Source organism: Gorilla gorilla, chromosome 13 (genome assembly GCF_029281585.2).
Source record: "Gorilla gorilla gorilla isolate KB3781 chromosome 13, NHGRI_mGorGor1-v2.1_pri, whole genome shotgun sequence".
NCBI lineage: Eukaryota > Metazoa > Chordata > Mammalia > Primates > Hominidae > Gorilla > Gorilla gorilla.
Genome location: NC_073237.2, coordinates 127,251,604 through 127,273,825, shown reverse-complemented (window position 1 = coordinate 127,273,825; position 22,222 = coordinate 127,251,604). Strand labels below are relative to the sequence as shown.

General features: G+C 52.3%; 2 protein-coding genes across 4 annotated transcripts in view; one reads left to right on the top strand and one right to left on the bottom strand.

The window, feature by feature from the left end:
- QRFP (pyroglutamylated RFamide peptide) lies at nucleotides 1-5,392 on the top strand. The gene has a single exon (XM_063696805.1). It carries the CDS (start codon nucleotides 365-367, stop codon nucleotides 773-775), a length of 411 nt encoding a protein of 136 aa, XP_063552875.1. The 5' UTR covers nucleotides 1-364; the 3' UTR covers nucleotides 776-5,392.
- A 1,125-nt stretch (nucleotides 5,393-6,517) lies between these two features.
- Nucleotides 6,518-22,222, bottom strand: part of ABL1 (ABL proto-oncogene 1, non-receptor tyrosine kinase) — a 175,002-nt gene continuing 159,297 nt past the window's right edge. For all 3 annotated transcript variants that reach the window (XM_019033606.4, XM_004048750.5, XM_063696804.1), the window contains exons 5-11: nucleotides 21,872-21,956; nucleotides 21,048-21,225; nucleotides 19,034-19,218; nucleotides 15,649-15,801; nucleotides 14,050-14,139; nucleotides 13,543-13,707; nucleotides 6,518-10,233 (exon numbers count right to left, since the gene is read on the bottom strand). In XM_019033606.4, the coding sequence (XP_018889151.3) occupies nucleotides 8,519-10,233; nucleotides 13,543-13,707; nucleotides 14,050-14,139; nucleotides 15,649-15,801; nucleotides 19,034-19,218; nucleotides 21,048-21,225; nucleotides 21,872-21,956 (2,571 nt within the window). In that variant the 3' untranslated portion in view covers nucleotides 6,518-8,518. The remainder of the gene's footprint in view (nucleotides 10,234-13,542; nucleotides 13,708-14,049; nucleotides 14,140-15,648; nucleotides 15,802-19,033; nucleotides 19,219-21,047; nucleotides 21,226-21,871; nucleotides 21,957-22,222) is intronic.

The window sequence follows — 22,222 nt, the reverse complement described above, 5'->3', positions numbered from 1 at the left end:
CCACCCCATGGCTCTGCAATGATATGGCCATTTTATAATGAGAAAAATGAGCATACATTTGCTGACTCTCCCGGGGCCGCCTGGGCACTGCTCTGCCAGCCAGCAGCGGTGGATTTACAGTGCCAAGCTGCCCAGGCAGGCAGATCGTGGGGACTGCAGGAGAAGAACCGGCCTAATTGGCACAATCACCTCCTGATCCTGCTAATAAAACAGTGGCCTAGTCCCAGCACTGCTCGGAAGCCGGGCTCAGCTGAGCCCCCTGCTCACATCTACGCTGCCAGCCTGTCCCGGGGAAACATTTTGGTGAGTTGCGCTTGGCCACGTGTGCAGCCTGTCACTCTGCCTCTCTTTCCTCCTGGGTCAGATGGTAAGGCCTTACCCCCTGATCTACTTCCTCTTCCTGCCGCTGGGCGCCTGCTTTCCTCTGCTGGACAGAAGAGAGCCCACAGACGCCATGGGTGGCCTCGGAGCCGGAGAACGCTGGGCCGACCTGGCCGCGGGGCCCCGACCCCACTCCGTGTGGGGTTCCTCTCGGTGGCTGAGAGCTTCACAGCCACAGGCCCTGCTTGTCATAGCCAGGGGGCTGCAGACATCGGGCAGAGAGCATGCTGGCTGCAGATTCCGCTTCGGGAGGCAGGACGAAGGCGGTGAGGCCACCGGCTTCCTCTCTGCTGCGCGGGAGAAGACCAGCGGCCCGTTAGGGAACCTGGCTGAGGAGCTCAATGGCTACAGCAGGAAGAAAGGCGGCTTCAGCTTCCGTTTCGGTCGGCGGTGAAGGGCCAGGACGCCTTGGAAGGATTTGCTTCTTGGACTCACCCCCGTTGTCTTCACTCCTGCCTTCTCCCCCAGTCTCAAAGACCACGACACCCAGATGATGTAGGCATGGTTACGATGAACAATCCACGGTAGGACAGGTTAGGTGTGTGCTTACTTTTGATTTCCAACTTTGCTGAAGCAAAAAACTAGGCAGTGTCGAAAAGGAGGCTGTCTTGGAGCCTCCGTCGTCCCAGCCTCTCTCTTCCCCTGGGGCTTTGACTCCGAGCAGCCCCCTGGCCCCAGGGGAACGGAGCTGAGGCTGTGGCTGGGCCATGAGTGTGAATAGCAGAGCGAGGCAGCGGGCTGAGTGCTTACAGTTGGGTAATCAAAGTTGTGACAGTCTCTATAGGGACGACTGCGGCTGACATCAGAGTGCAAATGAGTGCATTCCACTGGGTACAGAGGATGGTTCTGAAAGTTAAAAATGGGAAAAAAGAACCCGATCCCCTTCTCCATGCCATGAGCACAAGATCCCCCTGGCAAGAAGCCCCTGCTGTGGTTTGCCTGCCCCTCTGACCACAGCCGTTCTCCGCGGCCCAGTGTTAGCCCGGCCAGGAGTCTCCTGGCAGATGCGTTGGGAAGGAATCCGTTTTTGCTATAGCAAGGTTTCATTTCACATGTTCAAAATCAGAATATGTCGTGTGTACCTTTTCAAATAAAAGTTGTGACAACTGCAAAACCATACTGGAATGCTGGCCTCCCCCATAGTCTGAGTTCTGGGTGCCTTGCCTTTCGGGAGATGGAGCTCCTGTTGACTGGACCCAAACACCCCTCCTCTAGATCCCCGTAACCGGCAGTCGGTCAAAGGGGCGGAGGAACACAGCACATGTGCTTTTCACTTCCACTGGGCTGCTCCTTCCCAGGTTTCCTAAGAGCAAGGAACATTCGGAAAACAACTTCTCTGCCCCGGGGAGAGCCCATGCTCAGCCGGGAGCGGCTGCAGGCCCGGGGCCAGGCAAAGCATCCGTTTCAAACGCGCCTTTGGTGTCTCCTGCATCCCATCCCGTGTCAGAGGCGGCGGTCGGATGCGGCTCACTCCCGGGCTGGCTTCCGCTGCTGAGATGAGAACTTACATTGATGTTACTATGGCAACCCCTCCCCTCCTCCTTTCGAGCTGCAGCTTGCCCCTGTTCACAATTGAATAATTTCCCATTGAGCTGTCACAATTAATTGGTGGATTTTTATTAGCCTTTTAGAACCACACTGGGCTGGGCCCAGCTTGGCACCTTGGAGTATTTCACAGTGTTTTCCATGCTATTAGTGACTTATACTCCTCAGTAGCAGCTCTCAATCCTTGGCAGCCAGAAAGCCACTTCATTAAGGGGTGACAGATCTGAGCCACAAAGAACCAACCTGACTGGGGAGCAGAATGGGTGCTGAGATGGGAGAGAACACCGGAGTCAGAACATCACCCGGTATGAAAGCTGCCGCCTTCTCCAGGAGCTCCTCACCGCTTCCCCACCACTTCCCACACAGAAACTAGCCCCCCAGGCTTGGCGCATGTGCCCTGAGTCTTAGGGCTGCTGTGATGGGGACAAGACAATGATTCCTGAGGCTGGTGGGGGGGTGGGGCACATTGTTCTCTTGGGCTCTGCCACTGTCTGAGGACAGAGTGGTTCAGGATGCTGCCTGCAAAGGGATGTTGTCACTGCTTGCTAACATGACACTGATGGGGACGAACACATCCCCAGGGTCCTTGCTGTAAGGACGGCCCTGGCACAGGGTGAACGGACAGATTCGTTCACCGCAGGTGTGCACACGCACCCCATTCTGCTTGGCTTAAGGGAGGGGGAGGCGGTAAGCTAGATCTATCCCTCCCTTGGCTCATTCACGCAAAGCAGCCAGAGATGTGCTCACCGGAGACCGGGTGAAACACAGCAGGCTGAGGGCAGAGGGACGCCCTGACGCACGGTCCCCTGGCCACTCGTCACTTGCCAACTTCTGCAAGTGAGCAAGGAGCCACCCACAGCCAGTACTTTAGAGAACACCGAGGCTGAGCCACCCTGCACATTCCACAGGCTCTTTGGGGATGCACTGGCTGGTTGTTAATTTAGCAGGATTAGATTAACCTTGATGGAAAAACCTGAGATAAAGAACATGGGGGCGGGGGATGCCTTCAAAGCAGTGGATATGCTGTCATTATGCTTTTATCATTTTAAAAAACCCAACAAAGCTATTCTTTCCAGTTTGCTTGTACACTTGAGCTCAGTAGCCCTGAAAATCCGAACAATCAAGCTGCTAAGGGCACTGCTGTCAAATCAACTCCCGCTGGGCTTGGCTAAGCCTCCTCTTTAACCCTGTGCCCCGCGGCCAAGCCCACCATATCTGTCAAGGTCTTTGGGCCTCTCATGCCACCACAGCGCCCCCTCAGCCCTCGCTCTCTCCTCCACAGATAAGATTACCCCTCTCCAGGACGGTGAAGGTGAGACTCCAGAAAACATTTATTTTGGAATCAGAGAGATGAAGCTCCCCTGAGCGGTGCTGGCTCACTCCACCTGGCCCGGCAGTTCTAACTCCTCCAGCCCAGAGCACCTGCGAGCTGCCAGCATCTGCTCGTTACATTTATCCAAGACACAAGGCGGTCTTCATCTTGGTGTGTAGATCTAAAGGTATTTAGCTATCAAGATGAATGGAAAATATTTGTCTTTTCCTGTATGTTTGAAATATTAATACAAATATTTAAGAAAAAACCCCAAACAAAACAGGCTCCTGGGGACAGTCAGCCATAGACAGCTCTTGTAGTAATCAAGAGGGAAGCCACCTCGTCCTAACTTTGCCCCAGTGCCAAAGACGCTGCTTGGCAGATTTCACTGATGACCCCAAACCTGACATGGTACTTTCCAGCTTCTGGGTAGGGAGCAGGGGCATGCCCTGTGCTGCTGGTGCTCCTCCAATCTGCAGCTCCTTGGCCCCTCGGAAATGCCCTCCCAGAAAAAGAGCTCAGAGATTTCCCTGATTACAGCAGTGATATCAACTGGAGTGTGGGGGCAGGGGAGCAAGACATTAGGTGACCCCCAGGGACGAGGGCAGTGCTGACAGGGGCACTGTGGTCAGCCTGGTCTCACCTAATGTCTTCTCATACGAGGACGTTTAGAGTTTGCTTCCCCAGGGCACTCCGTTTAGAAAGGCCTCCTGAAATGATCTCTGTGGCCCAAGGAGCTGGGCTGGCTGTAATACTTGGCTGCTTCTCTTCCACTGTGGAGGGAGAAATCCGGCCCTGGGCACAGTTCTCTCCTGGTCCTGTTGGGGCTGTCTGCACTGTCTACTAATTAGGCTGCCGTGGTAGGCACCAGCTGATACATGTTGTGTGACCTTGGCCGAGCTGCTTGACATCTCTGAGCCTCTCAGCTTCCTTACCTGTCAGAGGAGGACAGTAACAAAAACTCTCTCATTAAAAAAAAGTGGTGGGCTTGGCCAGGTGCGATGGCTCATGCCTGTAATCCCAGCACTTTGGGAGGCTGAGGTGGGTGGATCTCGAGGTCAGGAGATAGAGACCATCCTGGCTAATATGGTGAAACCCCATCTCTACTAAAAATACAAAAAATTAGCCGGGAGTGGTGTCGGGCACCTGTAGTCCCAGCTACTTGGGAGGCTGAGGCAGGAGAATGGTATGAACCCGGGAGGCGGAGCTTGCAGTGAGCCGAGATGGCGCCACCGCACTACAGCCTGGGTGACAGTGTGAGACTCCGTCTTAAAAAAAAAAAAGTGGTGGGCCGGGCGCGCTGGTTCATGCCTGTAATCCCAGCACTTTGGGAGTCCAAGGTGGGCGGATCATGAGGTCAAGAGATCGAGACCATCCTGACCAACATGGTGAAACTCCGTCCCTACTAAAAATACAAAAATTAGCCAGGTCTGGTGGTGCGCACCTCTAGTCCCAGCTACTCCGCAGGCTGAGGCAGGAGAATCGCTTGAACCCAGGAGGCAGAGGTTGCAGTGAGCGGAGATTGTGCCATTGCACTCCAGCCTGGGAGACAAGAGCGAAACTCTGTCTCAAAAAGAAAAAAAAAATTTTTTTTGAGACAGGGTCTCACTCTGGAGCTGGAATCCAGTGGCACGATCATAGCTCGCTGCAACCTCCACGTCCTGGGCTCAAGCAATCCTCCCACCTCAGCTTCCTGAGTAGCTGGACTACAGGCCCCACTATACCCAACTTGTTTTTGTATTTTTTGTAGAGATGGGGTCTATGTTGCCCAGGCTGGTCTTGAACTCCTGGCCTCAAGCAATCCACCCACCTCAGCCTCCCAAAGTGTTGGGATTACAGGCATGAGCCACCTTGCCTGGCCTTTTAAGAAAATGTCTAATACCTTAGGCTGGTGTTTTGTAAATAATAACAATGGACCTCGAAGGCAGGACTCGAAATGACCTGGAAACTGCTGGGTGTGTGCACACAGGTGCATTTTTCTGGGGCTGGGATCCAGTTTTCATTAGGTTCTCAGGAGGTTTTGTGACCTAGAAAAGGTTAAGAAACCACTGTCTTGGAATGGCTAGACTAAACTAAGCTCTATAAGCTCAGGTGACACCCATGAAAGATCCCCATTTGGGAGAAGAGAGGCGTCTTCCTCCACAATGGCCCAGTGTGACCAATTGGCCTCACATGCAGGAGCCAACTCTGGACACGCAGTCTCAGCGCTTAGCGCTGGGAGGGTGGGGTGACTGTCCACATCTGACACGAGGAAGCGGCCACCAGCTGTGGCTGTCACCAGAGTTGTCCTATGTCTTCGTTCAGACCTGGGAGAAGCAGCCATTCAAAGGACAGCCCTGAGAAGTCCCAGGCTTGGTGGATCTGGTGGCCAGCTATGGTTCAACCGGCAAGGAAATTGGGGGCCCCAGCCTGGTTTTGTCCCTGTGAAATGAGACGGGGAGAATCTGGTGCCCGGCACTGCTCGCAGTGGGCTCCACCAGCCCCGGCCCGGCTGGAGTTCCACCTGTCACCCACCGCACAGCAGTCTCGCTCCAGGTCTCTTGAGTGGAGCTTCACTGAGCTGTGATCTTCATATGCTCTGCTAAGCAGGATTTGCACCCCTGACAAACCTGCTGGCCTGATCAGTATCATTATCAGAGGGTGCTACTCACTTCCCAACCGCCCCTTTCCAAGCTGTCAGCTCGGTGGGGACTGAGCTGGGAAAGGGCGGTGGGGCTCAGTCTGGGATGGCCTTCTCAGGCCCTGAAGGCCAGCACACCTCACACCTCCGCTCCTCCTCATCCACACAAAGACCTAAGACACCTGGCTCAAGGAACATGAGTGAGTAAGGGCACCTGGGGGCTTAGGGCGGAAAGGTGGAGAGAGAACAGGCGCACGTGGGGAGGGATTTGCCCTCAGCCAGCAAGAAGCACGGGACGTGACCTCCTCACCCCACTTCCACATCGCTGCGACAGCCTGACACCGCCAGTCAGATGTGGCTTGTATGGTGGCACAGCCCACTCCCAGTGACGCCGGTGGGGCCAGGCTGCCGGCAGGTAAGTGCCAAGGGTACAGAAAGGGTCCGAGCATAGCAGGGCAAGTGCCTGAAAGATAGCTGTGGGCACCCAGGCCGCAGAGGCCCTGGGCAGCTGGGGGCAACCTGCCACCGTTCTGCTCTGTAAGACCTGATGCCGGGCCCCAGCCCCGTCGGGAAACCAGAACCCACTACATCCCGGCCCCGCCACCGCACAGGCTCAGAACAACAGGGCAGGATCACAGGCCGAAGCAATCTGCCAAGGATTCTAATGTAAACACTGATTTATTTAAAAAATACTACAGAGGACAGATTTGGATTCAAAAAAAACACAGAGAATCATATACAGAAACAAAATGCACTGGACCCCGAGAAGCAGAGGGGGAGCCACCACAGGCCCCGAGGGAGCAGGGCAGGACGCTATGCACACGCCACTTAGAAAAGAGCGTCTATAAAAGATGCATACCAAGAGATACGTGTAAAATATAGTGGCACATCACGTTAACAAAAGGAAGGGACCAGTACCTCATGGAGACAGGCAGTCGGGGGACCTGGGTGGGCGCTTTGCTCTGTCTTCAAGGCCGCTGTCGGTGACTAATGCCTCCCTCTGGCTGCGTCACAGCCGTCGGGGGCAAAGAGGTGATGTGCTGTAAGAACCGCAAAAAACGATCCAGAGGAAACCATTTCTATCAGAAAAATAAAGTACAAGTTTAGGTGATGAGCGTAAAGCTAGGGCCTGTGCGAGGCTGCTGGCACGAGGCGGTATGAGGGGGCGGGAAGGTGGCTTCTCCCGGCGTGAAGCCTCAGGGGCGGCCACCTACCCACTGCTCTCGGAGTGAGCTGCTCTGTCAAGGTCCAGGAGACCCCGGGTCCCTGCCCAGAGTCACAGCCCCCGTACCTGGGCTCCGGCCTGGGGCAGCCTCGGGGAGAAGATGGCAGGCGTGCTCTGTGAAATACGCGAGGCTTTCAGGGGCTCCGTTTGTGGTTTTCCTAACCCTCCCTGATGACCCCCACAGAACATGAGGCTATGTCACTCACGGTAATTAAATAAGACATTCGCCCAGTTCAAGAGTGCAGCCAGGACCAGGACTGGCCAGGCCCTTTCCTCCCACCTGTGCGCAGGTGCCCAGTGGCAGCTCTTCTCTCTCAGGGCGGCTACACAGAGGCAGGGCTTTGAAATGCTTCAAGAACTCAGAAAAGTGAAGACTGTCTTGTTCCAAAGGAAAGGGCCTTGTAAGAATCTACTTTGTCTTAGAGGAGCGGGGGAGGGGAAGGGCCCTTTCAGGGCACCCAGATGTGTGAAAGGAAGGTTCACTCTGGGCCCTTGCAGACCTGCCTGGGCCCAGTCTGGGGCTATTTGGCACCAGCTGTTCACCCCACTAGCCACTGCCTCCCTTGTCCCCTGCCTCCATTCTGCTGGGGGAGGGATGTCGGCAGTGACAGTGACCTGCCACCCTCGAGACTCAAGCTTTCTTGCCAGGATTCACAGTGCACGTCACAAGAGAGCAAGAACTGGGCTCTGGGGATGTGGACAGATGGAAAGGACATGCCCCGTGCCTCGATCCTTTTCAGCTCCCACCTGCCCAGGACCCAAAGGCTGGTTGGCTTTAGCACCCTGTTTTCCACCCAAATCAAGAGCTGTCCTGCACGTGAGGAAATGGCAAGTGCACCCCGCCCCGGGCAGCAGCAGAGGGCAGAGTGACCAGCCGTGTGCATGCCCGTGCATGCCCTTCCCGAAATGTGGTTCTTGAAACATGTCTTCAGCACAGGACGGGCAAGGCCAGGGAGTGCAGGCAGAGGGCCTGACGCACAAGGCCTCAGTTCAGGCTTCCATTCTTGGAGAAGTGGAAGAAGAAGGCCCAGCCAGGGGAGGAGGGGCTCCAGAGAGAAAAAAATGAAAAAGACAGTCCACATCAGCCGTTCCCACCTGGCCTGGAGAGCTCAGTCTGGAGCACTAGGTGGGAGCGGGGCTGGCGGGTCCTGGCATGCCGACTGCAGTCCACGGAGCAGGAACTCCACAGATAAAACTCGAGGACAGAGACGGAGCAGGGAGCCCGGGCGGGGAGGAGGAAGGTGCGGGAGGGCAGGCGGTGCAAACGTAGGTAGTAGAGCTGGACTCCACAGGGCCCTCAGCTCTGCCTGGCGCAGAGCTCCTGGGCCAAGGTGCTGACTCACTAGTCCCTTGTCAGCCACTGTCACGGGTATGGCCGAGCCCGCCTGTGCTGCAGGCAGCTCCGGCGGGCCTGACACCTGACCCCTGACTGCTGCTACCTCTGCACTATGTCACTGATTTCCTTCACTGAACTGAGGAGCTTGCTGAAGTCCTGAGTGGCCGCCGGACCACTGCCTGCTGTCGCCGGGCAGATCTGAAGCTCCCGGAGATTATTCTCCAGTTTGTTGATGGCCTCTCGGAAGGCAAACTTGTTCCTCATTTGCTGGATGGAATCCACGTAGCTCACGCAGAATGTGTAGAGGTTTTTGCCGGCCTCCAGCACTGCGCTGTGGCTGGCCATCTGCTCGGAGTTCCTAGAGATGGCCAGGCACAGCGCCTCGGTGCTGTCCAGGACCACGCCCTTGGTGATGGTGCCGCTGGCGATCCGCTCTGGAGGCTGGCGGGTTTTCCGAAGAGACACTCGGGTTGATATGAGAGGGATGAAGGCGGTGGAAGACGGCTGGTCCCCTGCCAGGGCCGAGGATGCTGATGGCAACGTGGAGGGAACGGGGGCTGGGCTGATGGGGGTCCCCGACGGCTTGGCGGACTGTGGCTTTGGAGTGGCCGGGAGCACAGGCTTTTTGAGGCCCTCTCCCGGCTGGCTGGGCTTGGCAGCGTCACTGTTCACAGCATCAACCAGACTCGTGGCTTTTGTCTTTGAGCCCAGGACTGCCTCCCCGGCCGCCTCCTGGCTCGGGCTCTGCGAGGGCTTTCCTCCAGCCTTCCCTGCAGAGGCTGCTGGTGGGGGCGGCGGGGCAGGTTTGAGCCTGGACAATTTCCCCTTGTCCCTCCCTGGCGACTCAGAGGAGTGCTTGTGCCTCCTCACTCTGGACTCCTCGGCGGGGCCCTTGCTGGTGCCCCCTGGTGCACCTGAGCCTGCTTTGCTGGTGGGGGTCACTGGCTCAGCTGCAGCAGGGGTCCCTAAGGCACTGCCCTTTCCAGCTTCTTCCTTGTGGGGGAGGCCCGAGGCAGGGGCCACAGTGACCTGCCGCCGGAGGGGTTTTGGAGTCAGGTTGGGCGGGCTGGAGCCCGGGCTGGACTCCATGATGTCTTTGAAGACCTCATCAGCAGCTTCCTCATTCTTTTTCACCAGCCTGGGGGGGGGTGTTACTGTGCCTCGGGTCACCTGATCAGACCTGTTCTCCCCTGCCCTCTTCCGAGGCAGAGCCGGCTTCTCACTTTTGTGCCCTCCAAATGTGGACGAGTCAAACTGTCTTCCCGTGGACTGCAAGTCCCGAGGCAGCGTGACTGACCTCCACTCCGTGTCCTTGGCCCCATGGGGAACGCAGGAGGCGGAGCAGGAGCGCAGGAAGCGCTTGCTGGAGCTGCCACCGCCCTCCTCCTCGCCGGTGGCTAGGCGGCTGCTGGTCAGCGTGCTGGACTTCTTCCACAGGTGGGGAGACCGGAAGCCTGAGCCCCCGGACTCCCGGAGGGCTCCATTGGGGACCCCAGCCCCATTGCTGGGCTTTGGGGACTTGGCTGGGTCAGCTGTGTCCAAGGGGGTGAAAGCCAGCGCCCCGTTGCTGATGTCTCGGCCCTCTTCCTCGCCGGCCCCTCTGCGCTCCGGCTGGCCGTCCATCTCCCGGAAGGAGCTGCTGCGTTTGGGAGGGGTTGGGGCTGTCTTCTTCTTCTTCTTGATCAAGGCGCTGAACAAGTTGGTCTTTTTGTCTCTGGGGAGAAGGCGCTCATCTTCATTCACGCCGCCCTCCGGGGGACCTCGCTCTTTTCGAGGGAGCAATGGAGACACGGCAGGCTCATGGTCCAGAGGATCTGAAACGCAAGGGGAAGAGCTGACAACTCCAGACAACTCTAGAGGCTGACACAGAAGAATCGCTTGAACCCGGGAGGCAGAGTGCCACTGCTGCACTCCAGCCCAGGAGACAGAGTGAGACTCCATCTCAAAACAAACAAACAAAAAAATTGTCAAAGGTCATCCCTTCTTATCTCCTGTGCATAATGGCCCATTGTCCCTTCCCCACTGTGGGACACAGCCCCTTATTCCCAGAGCTCCTCATAGGCCTCTCGGCTAGCTGGCTGGCAGGAGAGCCATAGGTTTTGACCCTTTGGTTGGCCTTGTCATCGTTTTTATACTCACTAGAGAGTGATGTGGGTGGGTGGGGGGGCTGCTGCCTTAAAGTAAACCAGTGCAGGGATGAAGAGGCCAGGGCCATCCAGCTTTTTGTTCCCATCTTCAGGGAAAGAGACCAAAGTGTGTGTGTGGTTTTTTTTTTTTTTTTTTTTTTGAGTTGGAGTCTCGCTTGTTGCCTACGCTGGAGTGAAGTGGCGCAATCTCAGCTCACTGCAACCTCCGCCTCCCAGGTTCAAATGGTTCTCTTGCCTCAGCCTCCCAAGTAGCTAGGACTATAGGCACCCGCTACCACGCCTGGCTAATTTTGTATTTTTAGTAGAGACGGGGTTTCACCATGTTGGTTAGGCTGATCTCAAACTCCTGACCTCAGGTGATCCACCCGCCTTGGCCTCCCAAAGTGCTGGGATTACAGGCATGAGCCACTGCACCCGGCCCAAAGCCTTTCCTAATGACAATCCTAACAGCAATGATGGCTTTATTGAGAGAAGCGTGACACGTGCTTCACCTTTACAACCTCATCTGCATTCTCACAACAGTGCTGTAGCCCAGTTGGGACTTGCCTGGCCTCAGGGATGGTGGCATCAGAGCCGGTTATCAGATCCAGGCCTGTCTGAGCCCAGACGCTTGGGTGCTCCTCTGGGGAGCATGGGGTGGGGGCAGCCCCCAGCTTGTGCCACGGGAGCCTGACCTTGTGATTCGCCGACCTCGGCCTCCTAATGTGCTGGGATTACAGGTGTGAGCCACCACGCCCGGCCAACAGTTTTTTAATGGGCACTCTTTAAATATGAATCATAGCTCATAAGAAATCTTTCTGGTAGCCAGGCGCGGTGGCTCAAGCCTGTCATCCCAGCACTTTGGGAGGCTGAGGTGGGCGGATCATGAGGTCAAGAGATCGAGACCATCCTGGCCAACATGGTGAAACCCCATCTCTACTAAAAAATGCAAAAATTAGCTGGGTGTGGTGGCACATGACTGTAGTCCCAGCTACTCAGGAGGATGAGGCAGAAGAATCGCTTGAACCCAGGAGGTGGAGGTTGCAGTGAGCCGGGATCATGCCATTGCACTCCAGCCTGGCAACAGAGTGAGACTCCGTCTCAAAAAAAAAAGGAAATCTTTTTGGTGTTGCCAAGCTCCTGCTAGTGAGTAACAGAATTCTCCCTCAGAGGTCAGCTTGCAAGAAGAGGTTTTCTGTTGGCACCTGTAACTCAACAGAGGTACCAGTGTGCATTTATCAGAACCCAAGGCAGCACGCGGGACATCTGAATCAGGGAACACCAAAGCCCTCCCAAAACTTTAATCTAGTGGAAGGAGGCCAGGAGAGTAAAATTGCAATGAATTATGCACCACTCAGTTTCAGCACTGAGCAGTTAATTGACACCCTCGGCTCACCAAGAGATCACTATCAAAATACCCCTCAGATGAAACTAACAGGCGTAAATGAACATGACTGCTGATCACTGGGTTCTTAATAAGCACAGCGTTCCCACAGAGGCCTCTCCTCCCTACTGCTCAGCCACCTGAAATCAGGAAAACCGACAGGAGGAGGAAGGGTGGAAGATTCTGGAGAGTCTATACGCCATAACCTCCAAGTAGGTGAGTGAGATGACCCAGCGGGGCGGGAAGTATTGCAAATTTGGACTTATTTAGCATGCAAGCCTTTTAAATGTGTGTTTTGGTACATAACATACATACTCTACTCCTACAGTAGTGGACATACGTACTTTATATACCATATATATGGGCTGCATGTTGTTTTTTTGTTTTTTTTTTTTTTACTAATGAGAGTACGTGATAAAGAAAACTCAGGTTTATAAATTCTGCTGTCAGTAAACATCCCACCATAAATCTTCAAGAAGTAGGGCTTTGTCCAGTCCCTTCACATGTACCCAGTCTGCAGTCCATTAGAATGGAGTCCACCATTGCCATCCCCAGGATCCTCTACGAACCCAGATGCTTGGCCTACCCCCCACCTCCAATATGGTTTGGCTGAGTCCCCACCCAAATCTCACCTTGAATTGTAATAAGCCCCACGTGTCAAGGGCGGGGTCAGGTGGAGATCAATGAATCATGGGGAGGTTTCTCCCACATTCTCGTGGTAGTAAATAAGTCTCACGAGATCTGATGGTTTTATAAAGCGGACTTCCCCTGCACAAGCTCTCTTGCCTGCCGCCAAGTAAGACGTGAACTTGCTCCTCATTCGCCTTCAGCCATGATTGTGAGGCCTCCCCAGCCATGTGGAACTGTGAGTCGGTGAAACCTCTTTCCTTTATAAATTACCCAGTCTTGGGTATACCTTTATTAGCAGCATGAAAACAGACTAATACACCCCTCAATGCTTTTGTTCAGCTGGTCTGCAGCAGAACCTGGACTGCTGGTTCTGGGGGTCAACCACGAACATAGAACAGAGCCTGGCCTGCAGTAGGCACACTACATAAATGTTGGCAATTATTATTTATGCTAGTGTCTTGAGACCCCTCCTGAGCTGATCCCAACTCCCTTGCTCGCCTAGGCAATGGCACCAGAAAGATGCTCTTCCCAGAGACCACCAGGACACGGGTTCTGTCCACGTGCGTGTCCTGGTTCCACCTGGCTGCAGCGAGCTTCTCACATCAGTGCCTTCACCGTGAGCTGCTTGTCACGCAGCCTGGTGCTTACTATCGTTGAATCTGCTCTGAGACAGCAACCACAGACGCCATGGGTAACAGGTGGGAGATGGGCTAGCTCCTTGGCGGGCTTCAGAAGCACCTCTGCCTACAGGACTGAACTCACTGCTGGAGCCTATGCTCCTCAGGGACTCTCAGAGGGAGGGGATAGGAGGCAGGTGGGGAGAGGAGAACCTTCCTCCTTCCGAAGCTGAACCATTGACAAAGGCCATGGCTGCCCTTCTGTGCGGGCTCCATTCACAGCTTCCCGTTGGCCTATGATGGCCTGAATGTAGCCTCTGGCAGGGAGGGGAAGAGTAGCAGGGTTGGGGGAAGGGGGGGACTTACCGCTCTCTCCCTGGCCCTTGGAGTGAGGCATCTCAGGCACGTCAGTGGTGTCTCTATGCTCCGCAGCTCTCCTGGAGGTCCTCGTCTTGGTGGGCAGCTCTGGGGCCTGCAGCAAGGTACTCACAGCCCCACGGACGCCTTGTTTCCCCAGCTCCTTTTCTACTTCTAAGAATCATACAGGGACAGAAACAAAAATCCAGCAGCCATCAGTACTGGTGTTGGCTTGGTGTGGTGGTTCTCTTTCTTTGTAAGGTAACAGTGCTCATCTGCATACAACTAAAGAAAAGGCACGTGGATGCCGGAGAAACAGCCCTTAGCATTTCTTAGAACTCTGCAGGGCTGCAGCAGACAAGAAAGCACAACACTCCACACCTCTGCCCAGCTTTCTGGTCTCAGGACAGGCTGGTCTGTGAACTTTCACCAGGAAGTGAACCGAATGACCCAGGCTACAGTCCCACATGGCTACCCTTTCACCCCACTGCAGGTACCCCGGGATGGGTACTTTACCGTCTGAGATACTGGATTCCTGGAACATTGTTTCAAAGGCTTGGTGGATTTCAGCAAAGGAGGGCCGGTCAGAGGGATTCCACTGCCAACCTGGACAGATGAAACCCAAGTCAGATCATCCATGAGATCTGGCTAGCAATACGGGGCTAGCAGTTCTCAAGGAAAAGTCTACAATGAAAGCAACATTCCAATCCTGCTAACCATCTTTTGCTGCAACAAGTTAAAATGATGAATGTCATCATGTCCTGTTACAGACATTAAGAATTTGAAAAGACGTTAGATGCTGGCCGGAATATGGATTGTAAAACCCCAGAGAGACAGTGACAGCAAGAACTGCATTTACAAATATATTTTTCCCAGCCCCGCTCTAGTAGGTGTAGAACATTACTAAGCCAAACAGCTCACCTTCTATCTTGTTCTTTCTTCACGGTTAGCAAAGTCTGAAGTAAAGAAATTCTCATGAAAATGAGACTAACGTGAGGACTAAACAGACTGACAAAGCCTAGTACTGGGGACCACGAACAGTCACTCCCATATGCGTCTGACTGGAGCATACAATGGCACAACCTTTTTTAACAGTTTGGTAAAATGTATCAAAATTTAAAACCCACACAGTTCTTGGAACCAACGGTTCAACTTTTAGAAATACCAGCCAAAGTGCCCAGAGATTCGTGTACATGAATATTTGTTTCTGCTTTGTTTATAAGGGCAAAAACCAAACAAATGTGTAAAACAACCAAATGCACATCAAAAGAGGACCGGATGAATGAGTGAAATCATTTAATGGAGTACTGGGCAGCTATATATAAATAAGAGGTAGGGAGAGGGAGAGATCTGAATATATGGACGTGGAAAGACACGTGTGGGAAAACAGTGTAAGAAATGGCCATATAAATACCTTATAAGATATATGAAAACATCCTGTGTGTGCATAGTACAGATAACATATATGTAATTAGTATAAAACGACCGGATAAAAATCACCTCGCAGCTGGGCATGGTGGCTCACGCCTGTAATCCCAGCACTTTGGGAGGCCGAGGCGGGCAGATCACCTGAGGTCGGGAGTTGGAGACCAGCCTGACTAACATGGAGAAACCCCATCTCTACTAAAAATACAAAATTAGCCGGGCGTGGTGGTGCATGCCTGTAATCCCAGCTACTTGGGAGGCTGAGGCAGGAGAATCGCTTGAGCCAGGGAGGTAGAGGTTGAAGTGAGCCAACATTGCGCCATTGTACTCCAGCCTGGGCGACAAGAGCGAAACTCCGTCTCAAAAAAAAAAAAAAAAAAAAATCACCTCGTGAGCTTAGCTACTATAGCAGAATGTCTGTGAAGGCAGGGCCCAGGAATCTGTATTTAGGAATACACCCAGGTTTGGTATCTATCAATACCATTTTTGCTTTAAAAGACAAGTCACACACATACTATTTATCTGTAAATAAAGGTCAATAGGTATCAAGTGGCTACATTAGCTGCTTCTGAAGAACTGGAATGGAGAGAGCTCATGGAAAAACTTTCAACTTTGCGTACACACTCCTGCACAGTTGAATTTCCTGGAATGCCCACATATACTCGTGACAACAGGCTGAGGAAGGCTTACATGCTCGCATGAGTTCATAGACCTTCTCTGGGCAGCCTTCTGGGCGCTCCATGCGGTAGTCCTTCTCTAACAGCTCATACACCTGTGACAGGTCAATTCCCGGGTAAGGGGACATGCCATAGGTAGCAATTTCCCAAAGCAATACTCCAAATGCTGAAAGAAAACCGAAAGAGAAAGGCTGTTCAAGATGTGTAGCATTTCACTACACTACATTGAAAATCAGTCACCTCTGCAGCAGACCTCAGAGGGGATGGCCCCGGCAGCAGCCCAGGCTCTGACATTTTACCAGGCTCTTTATCATCAGAAGACAAGGACAAGGCTGGGTGCGGTGGCTCACGCCTGTAATCCCAGCACTTTGGGAGGCCGAGGCGGGCGGATCACGAGGTCAGGAGATTGAGACCATCCTGGCTAACATGGTGAAACCCCGTCTCTACTAAAAATACAAAAAAATTAGCCGGGCGTGGTGGTGGATGCCTATAGTCCCAGCTACTCGGGAGGCTGAGGCAGGAGAATGGTGTGAACCCAGGAGGTGGAGCTCGCAGTGAGCCAAGATCAAGATCGCGCCACTGCACTCCCGGCTGGGTGACAGAGCGAGACTCCATCTCAAAAAAAAAAAAAAAAATTTAGCCAGGTGTGGTGGTGTACGCCAGTAGTCCTGGCTACTTTGGAGGCTGAGGCAGGAGAATTGCTTGAACCCAGGAGACGGAGGTTGTAGTGAGCTGATATTGCTCCACTGCACGCCAGCCTGGGCGACAGAGCAAGACCCCGTCTCAAAAATAAAAAAAAAAAAAGGAGACCAGGACAGAACAAGACTCAGTAAACTTACCCCACAAACATGCTGGAGGAGGGCAGATGATGAGTTTCAGACCCTGTGGGGTCTTTTAGGTAACGTGGCCATCTTGCTGGGATATGTGGTAGAAGGAACCTGGCGCCGGAAGTCAGCTGGCCATGCTAACTCTTAGCTCTGTGACCAACCGGCTCTGTGCCTAACCGGCCACCACTGCTTTCTGGGTGCACAAGACTATCTCCAAAGCCCCTTCTCACTCTAAACATTTTATAAAAATCTTATGAAATCTTTGAAAGTTTTGAAATCTGAGATTATTGCCTTAACATTCCATTTCCCATTAAAGGATAAGATTCCTTAGAGAAACGGGTGATTCAGGCCTGGGGCACAGAATGAACCTGCAATAGCTTGTCATTTGAGGGCGCGGATGTCATGGAAAACTACAAAGTTAATGTGAAAATGACTAGGAGCTAATGTGAAGTTCCCACTGGCCAAAGATGAGACAATCTGAATATCAACAGGGAAAATAACCGCAGTGGACTGAAACACATCAGATATATATAAATCTGAGAGTTCATAATACCACCAATGACAGCAAAAACCTAATTGGCCACCACTGAAGGGTATTAAGAAACTAACTTGTGCACTTTGGGAGGCCGAGGTGGGCGGATCACAAAGTCAGGAGATCAAGACCATCCTGGCTAACGCAGTGAAACCCCGTCTCTACAAAAATAGAAAAAAAATTAGCCGAGTGTGGTGGCGGGCGCCTATAGTCTCAGCTACTTGGGAGGCTGAGGCAGGAGAATGACGTGAACCCGGAAGGCGGAGCTTGCAGTGAGCTGAGATCATGCCACTGCACTCCAGCCTGGGCGACAGAGTGAGACTGTCTCAAAAAAAAAAAAAAAAAAAAAAAAAGAAACCAACTTGTGGCAGGGCATGGTGGCTCACGCCTGTAATCCCAGCACTTTGGGAAGCCAAGGCAGGTGGACTGCCTGAGCTCAGAAGTTCAAGGCCAGCCTGGGCAACATGGTGAAACCCCATCTTTACTAAAAATACAAAAAAATTTAGCCAGGCGTGGTGGCAGGCACCTGTAATCCCAGCTACTTGGGAGGCTGAGGCAGAAGAATTGCTTGAATCTGGTAGGCGGAGGTTGCAGTGAGCCGAGATCATGCTACTGAACTCCAGCCTGTACTTTGCACCCCAGAAAAAGCAAGACTCTGGCTCCAAAAAAAAAAAAAAGAAAAACTAATTTGTTATTTTAAAAACTGGTAAATAAAAACAAAGAAGCAAGAATTGATCCTGCTCTTCCTACATGAACTGTACCACTAAGTAACCACACAGATGAGGAACTGTTTCTCCTCATACAAGTTTCCACTAATGACTTAATAGGAATGACAGAATTAGAGAATTGCTATCTGGCAATACCTAGCAAACTATTGGATCTAGGCACTGTATATCAGTAACTGCTAAAAATTACTCAAAAAAAAAAAAAACACAAAAAAACGATAGCAAATCAAGCATTTTGGGGCCAGACGTGGTGGCTCACGCCTGTAATCCCAGCACTTTGGGAAGCCGAGGTGGGTGGATCACGAAGTCAGGAGTTGGAGACCATCCTGGCCAACATGGTAAAACCCCGCCTCTACTAAAAATACAAAAATTAGCTGGGGGTGGTGGCATGCGCCTATAATCCCAGCTACTCAGGAGGCTGAGGCAGGAGAATCGCTTGAAACCAGAAAGCAGAGGTTGCAGTGAGCCAAGATCGTGCCACTGCACTCCAGCCTGGGCAACAAGAGCGAAACTCCGTCGGAAGGAGGAGAAGAGAGGAGGGGAGGGAGAGGGGAGGAAAGGAAGGAAGGAAATAAATGAAGCATTTTGTATCTACTGATGGAAGGGCACACCATCTCCCCTGATCCACTCTTACTAAAAGAGAAACAGTCAAACCTGAATGTGATGAGGCCGTTCCAGATCCAGCCACCCATTACTAGGAATACTGAAGTCAGAGGAACATATTAAATCACACCATGGGAGACAATGAGCAAAACCCAGAACATAAGAAACTCTAAGGATGGTTTCTTCAATAAACAGCAAGGGAAATAAAGACATGGAGAGGGGGCTTATAGAGGAGACTTAACAGACAGGTCAGCAGATACACTGTGCACCATATTTGGACCTCAGGCCAAATACACAGTTAAAAAAAAAAAAAAAAAGGGTGGCTGTGCACGGTGGCTCACACCTGTAATCCCAGCACTTTGGGAGGCCAAGGCAGGCAGATCACCTGAGGTCAGGAGTTCTAGACCAGCCTGGCCAACATGGTGAAACCCCATCTCTACTAAAAATACCAAAAATTAGCTGGGTGTGGTGGCGGGTGCCTATAATCCCAGCTACTCAAGATGCTGAGACAGGAGAATCGCTTAAACCCGGGAGGGAGAGGCTGCAATGAGCCAAGATTGCACCACTGCACTCCAGCCTGGGTGACAGAGTGAGACTCCGTCTCAAAAAAACAAAAAGAAAGGAAGAAAACAAAGGGAAGAGCAAGAAAGAGGCAGAAAAAAACCCTCCTGTAGTCAGGAAGGACCACTTCAGTGCAGCAGCAGCCCTTACCCCAGACGTCGGACTTGATGGAGAACTTGTTGTAGGCCAGGCTCTCGGGTGCAGTCCATTTGATGGGGAACTTGGCTCCGGCATGGGCTGTGTAGGTGTCCCCTGTCATCAACCTGCTCAGGCCAAAATCAGCTACCTTCACCAAGTGGTTCTCCCCTACCAGGCAGTTTCGGGCAGCAAGATCTCTAAGAAAGGAAAATGTTCACCCATGAGAGCTCCTGGCCAACCTTCCACTTCACAAATCCACCACTGCTGAGCAAAGGTGCAATGCTGACAATGGAAAGATTGAGTCCAGTGCCCTGGAAGTTTGTATTAATGCCCACGGCAATTAACACAGTGCCAGCCTCTCAGCAAACACACCCTGAGATCCCAACATGGGGAGAGGCTGGTGCTGGGAGCGGGCTCCCTGGCCTCATGACCTGGAGCAAGTTAATTACCCTGGGACTCAGTTACCTCATCCGTAAAATGAAGACGATAATAATGGCACCTACCTCTTAGGGTTGCTGTGAGTGTAATTAATTAATATGCTAAGTGCTTTGATTGATGTGTCGAGAATAGTAAGTGCAGTTATTGCTACTCTATGCCAGGCACAGAGACAAACACTGAGCCCAGTCCTTGATTACAAGAAACTTCTATCAGAGTGCATCTCCACTTGTCCTATTCAGACTTGATGAGACAAAATAAAACAAAGCCCATGGCATTCTCTACCCAAACTGTGTTTCCTACTTCCCTCTTTCTTCCTGAGGTGTACCCAAATGTATCCTAAAAAACTCTCCCTGTATAATCTGCTTCCTCTCACTTCCTGATTCTCCCAGGGAGGTAGGAGTCTAATCTTTGGTTCACGAACATTAACCATGAAATCACAAGGCAAACGGGAAGAGCGGAATGAGAGGGGGCAGCAGCTTGAGGTGATGGCTGCATGAGATAGCCTGATCGTCAGCAACAAGAGTGAAATTAAATACAGAAGAGTTGTGCCTAAGAGGATTTTGGTAAAGCATTTTAAGTTCGCTTGAATGAAGAAGGAACGGACCCGGCCGTGCCAGGCAAACCAGAAGTCAAGCAATCTCAATTTGCAGCATCAGAGGGTTCACTTTCCTGAAAGCCAGGAGTATCCGGATCAGGCTCTCGTGGAGCATAGAAAATCTGTCTTACAAGGAGCCGCCAGCATTTCACACATGCTACCCTTATTCCTTGCTATGAAATCTCATGTAGAGGTTTCATACTTGAGCTAATTGGGTAGGAAAGGTCACAGTGGTGGTGTGGAGAACATCTCGTATAAAAGACACCAGCAAAGCCCATCAGGCTCTGTCCTGCACAGGCCGTCGCTTTGCTGGGAAGCCATTTCCACCAGCAAAGAATTTGAAGACCAAGATAATTGTGGCACATTTGAAGGTCAAAACACTTCAGGGTTTAAAACAGCAAAGACACTTAATTTAGACCTCCACATACACAATTCTGACAATTGTGGGAACATCCCTGAACCAGAGGACAGCAAGTTAAGTGGAGAATGAAAAGATAATAAAGAGAAAGCAGGAAAAAAAAACACACACACTAAAAAACAAAAGCCATGTACTGGTTGTTCCCATGAATTTGTGTAAAAGCAATGCCAGCGGCTCCCAGGAAGAGGCCATTACTGCTGTGCGCTGGCCCCGGAGGAACAATGAGTACTCTCTTTCAGAGGGGGCTGTGATTATTAGGAAGGACGCCTTTTATGAACTTCATTTAATATTCCACTTAGCCCAAAATGGTTCAAAAATGAAATATTTCTTACTCCGGGGATTAGCTGCTCCACTGGTCCAGAGTCTAGGCCTGGCTGAATTTAGCCCTGGATGCATGCCCAAAGCTGGCTTTGCCAGGAGCCTAGTGTTTGCCTTTGTTCCAAGGTCCAATGTGTTGCCAGCACTGAGGTTAGAAGCTGCGCCCTGAGACCTCCTAGGCTGGGGCTTTTTGTAAAAGGCTTCCCAGCTCCACGCCCTGTGACTCCGTGGCGCAGGCTGCCTGGCCAGGCCCCTACCTGTGGATGAAGTTTTTCTTCTCCAGGTACTCCATGGCTGACGAGATCTGAGTGGCCATGTACAGCAGCACCACGGCGTTCACCTCCTGCCGGTTGCACTCCCTCAGGTAGTCCAGGAGGTTCCCGTAGGTCATGAACTCAGTGATGATATAGAACGGGGGCTCCCGGGTGCAGACCCCTGCCAACAAGACAACGAGGACTTCAACACGTGGCTCCGCTCCCGACTGAACAAACAACTGTCTAAAGAAAAAGCCTTCTGAAGGATTCTGACTCTGCTCCTCAGTCCTGGGCCCAACTTCCAACATGGTCCCAAGCACCTGCATCCTGAGACTGTGCTCGTGTGGGAGGGACATGGCCAGGCTCTTTTCTTCTTCTCAAGCCAGTGAACTTGAATTTACGCAGGGAGAGGCTGCCACAGAATCCAGACGCAGACCTGGCCCCATCTCAAATGACCTTCACCACCATCAGTTTACCCCCGAATGGTTACGTCTGATGGTTATGTGTCTACTTACAGAATCACTTCAGTGAGAAAACTCTGGAAAATGCCCAAGTTTCAGAAACTAATTTCAGATTTGCATTTGACTGCTTTTAGGTATCCACTTAAAATAATCACATTCTCCCTCTCATACATACATGTGCATATGTGCACACACGCACACACCCATCCCATACAGGCCTCATTTTACCCGTGGCTGAACGTCGGCAGAGCACAAATGTTCCAACGAGGTTTTGTGCAGTGAGCCGCCCGTGCGTCTTCCCCAGCGCCTGTGTCACCCTGGGGGTGCGGTGCGAGACCCTCTCTTCAGAGCCCTGGGCTTACTCACCAAGGAGCTGCACCAGGTTAGGGTGTTTGATCTCTTTCATGACTGCAGCTTCTTTCAAGAACTCTTCCACCTCCATGGTGTCCTCCTGCAGAAGGAAAAAAACGAAGGTGAAATTATTTCAGGAAGTGCTTTTCAGTGGGTAAGTACTTGAATGGTTAATGCAAAATGGAGCTTCAGCGCATACTCGTCCTGGGCTGCGTTTTGTGACAGCCACATTGTTGCAGACAGGTTCCATGACAGCTGACCAGCAACTTGATGGCAGAAACAATTTTCCCCTTTGGGGCCAAACTTTTCAATTCTCCCCCAGGGCAACATGGCAAAGCTGGCTTGCATGTGCCGACAACCTGCTTC

Coding starts and splice junctions, on each gene's coding strand:
- QRFP (XM_063696805.1), top strand. CDS start 365: ATGGTAAGGCCTTACCCCCTGATCTACTTCCTCTTCCTGCCGCTGGGC.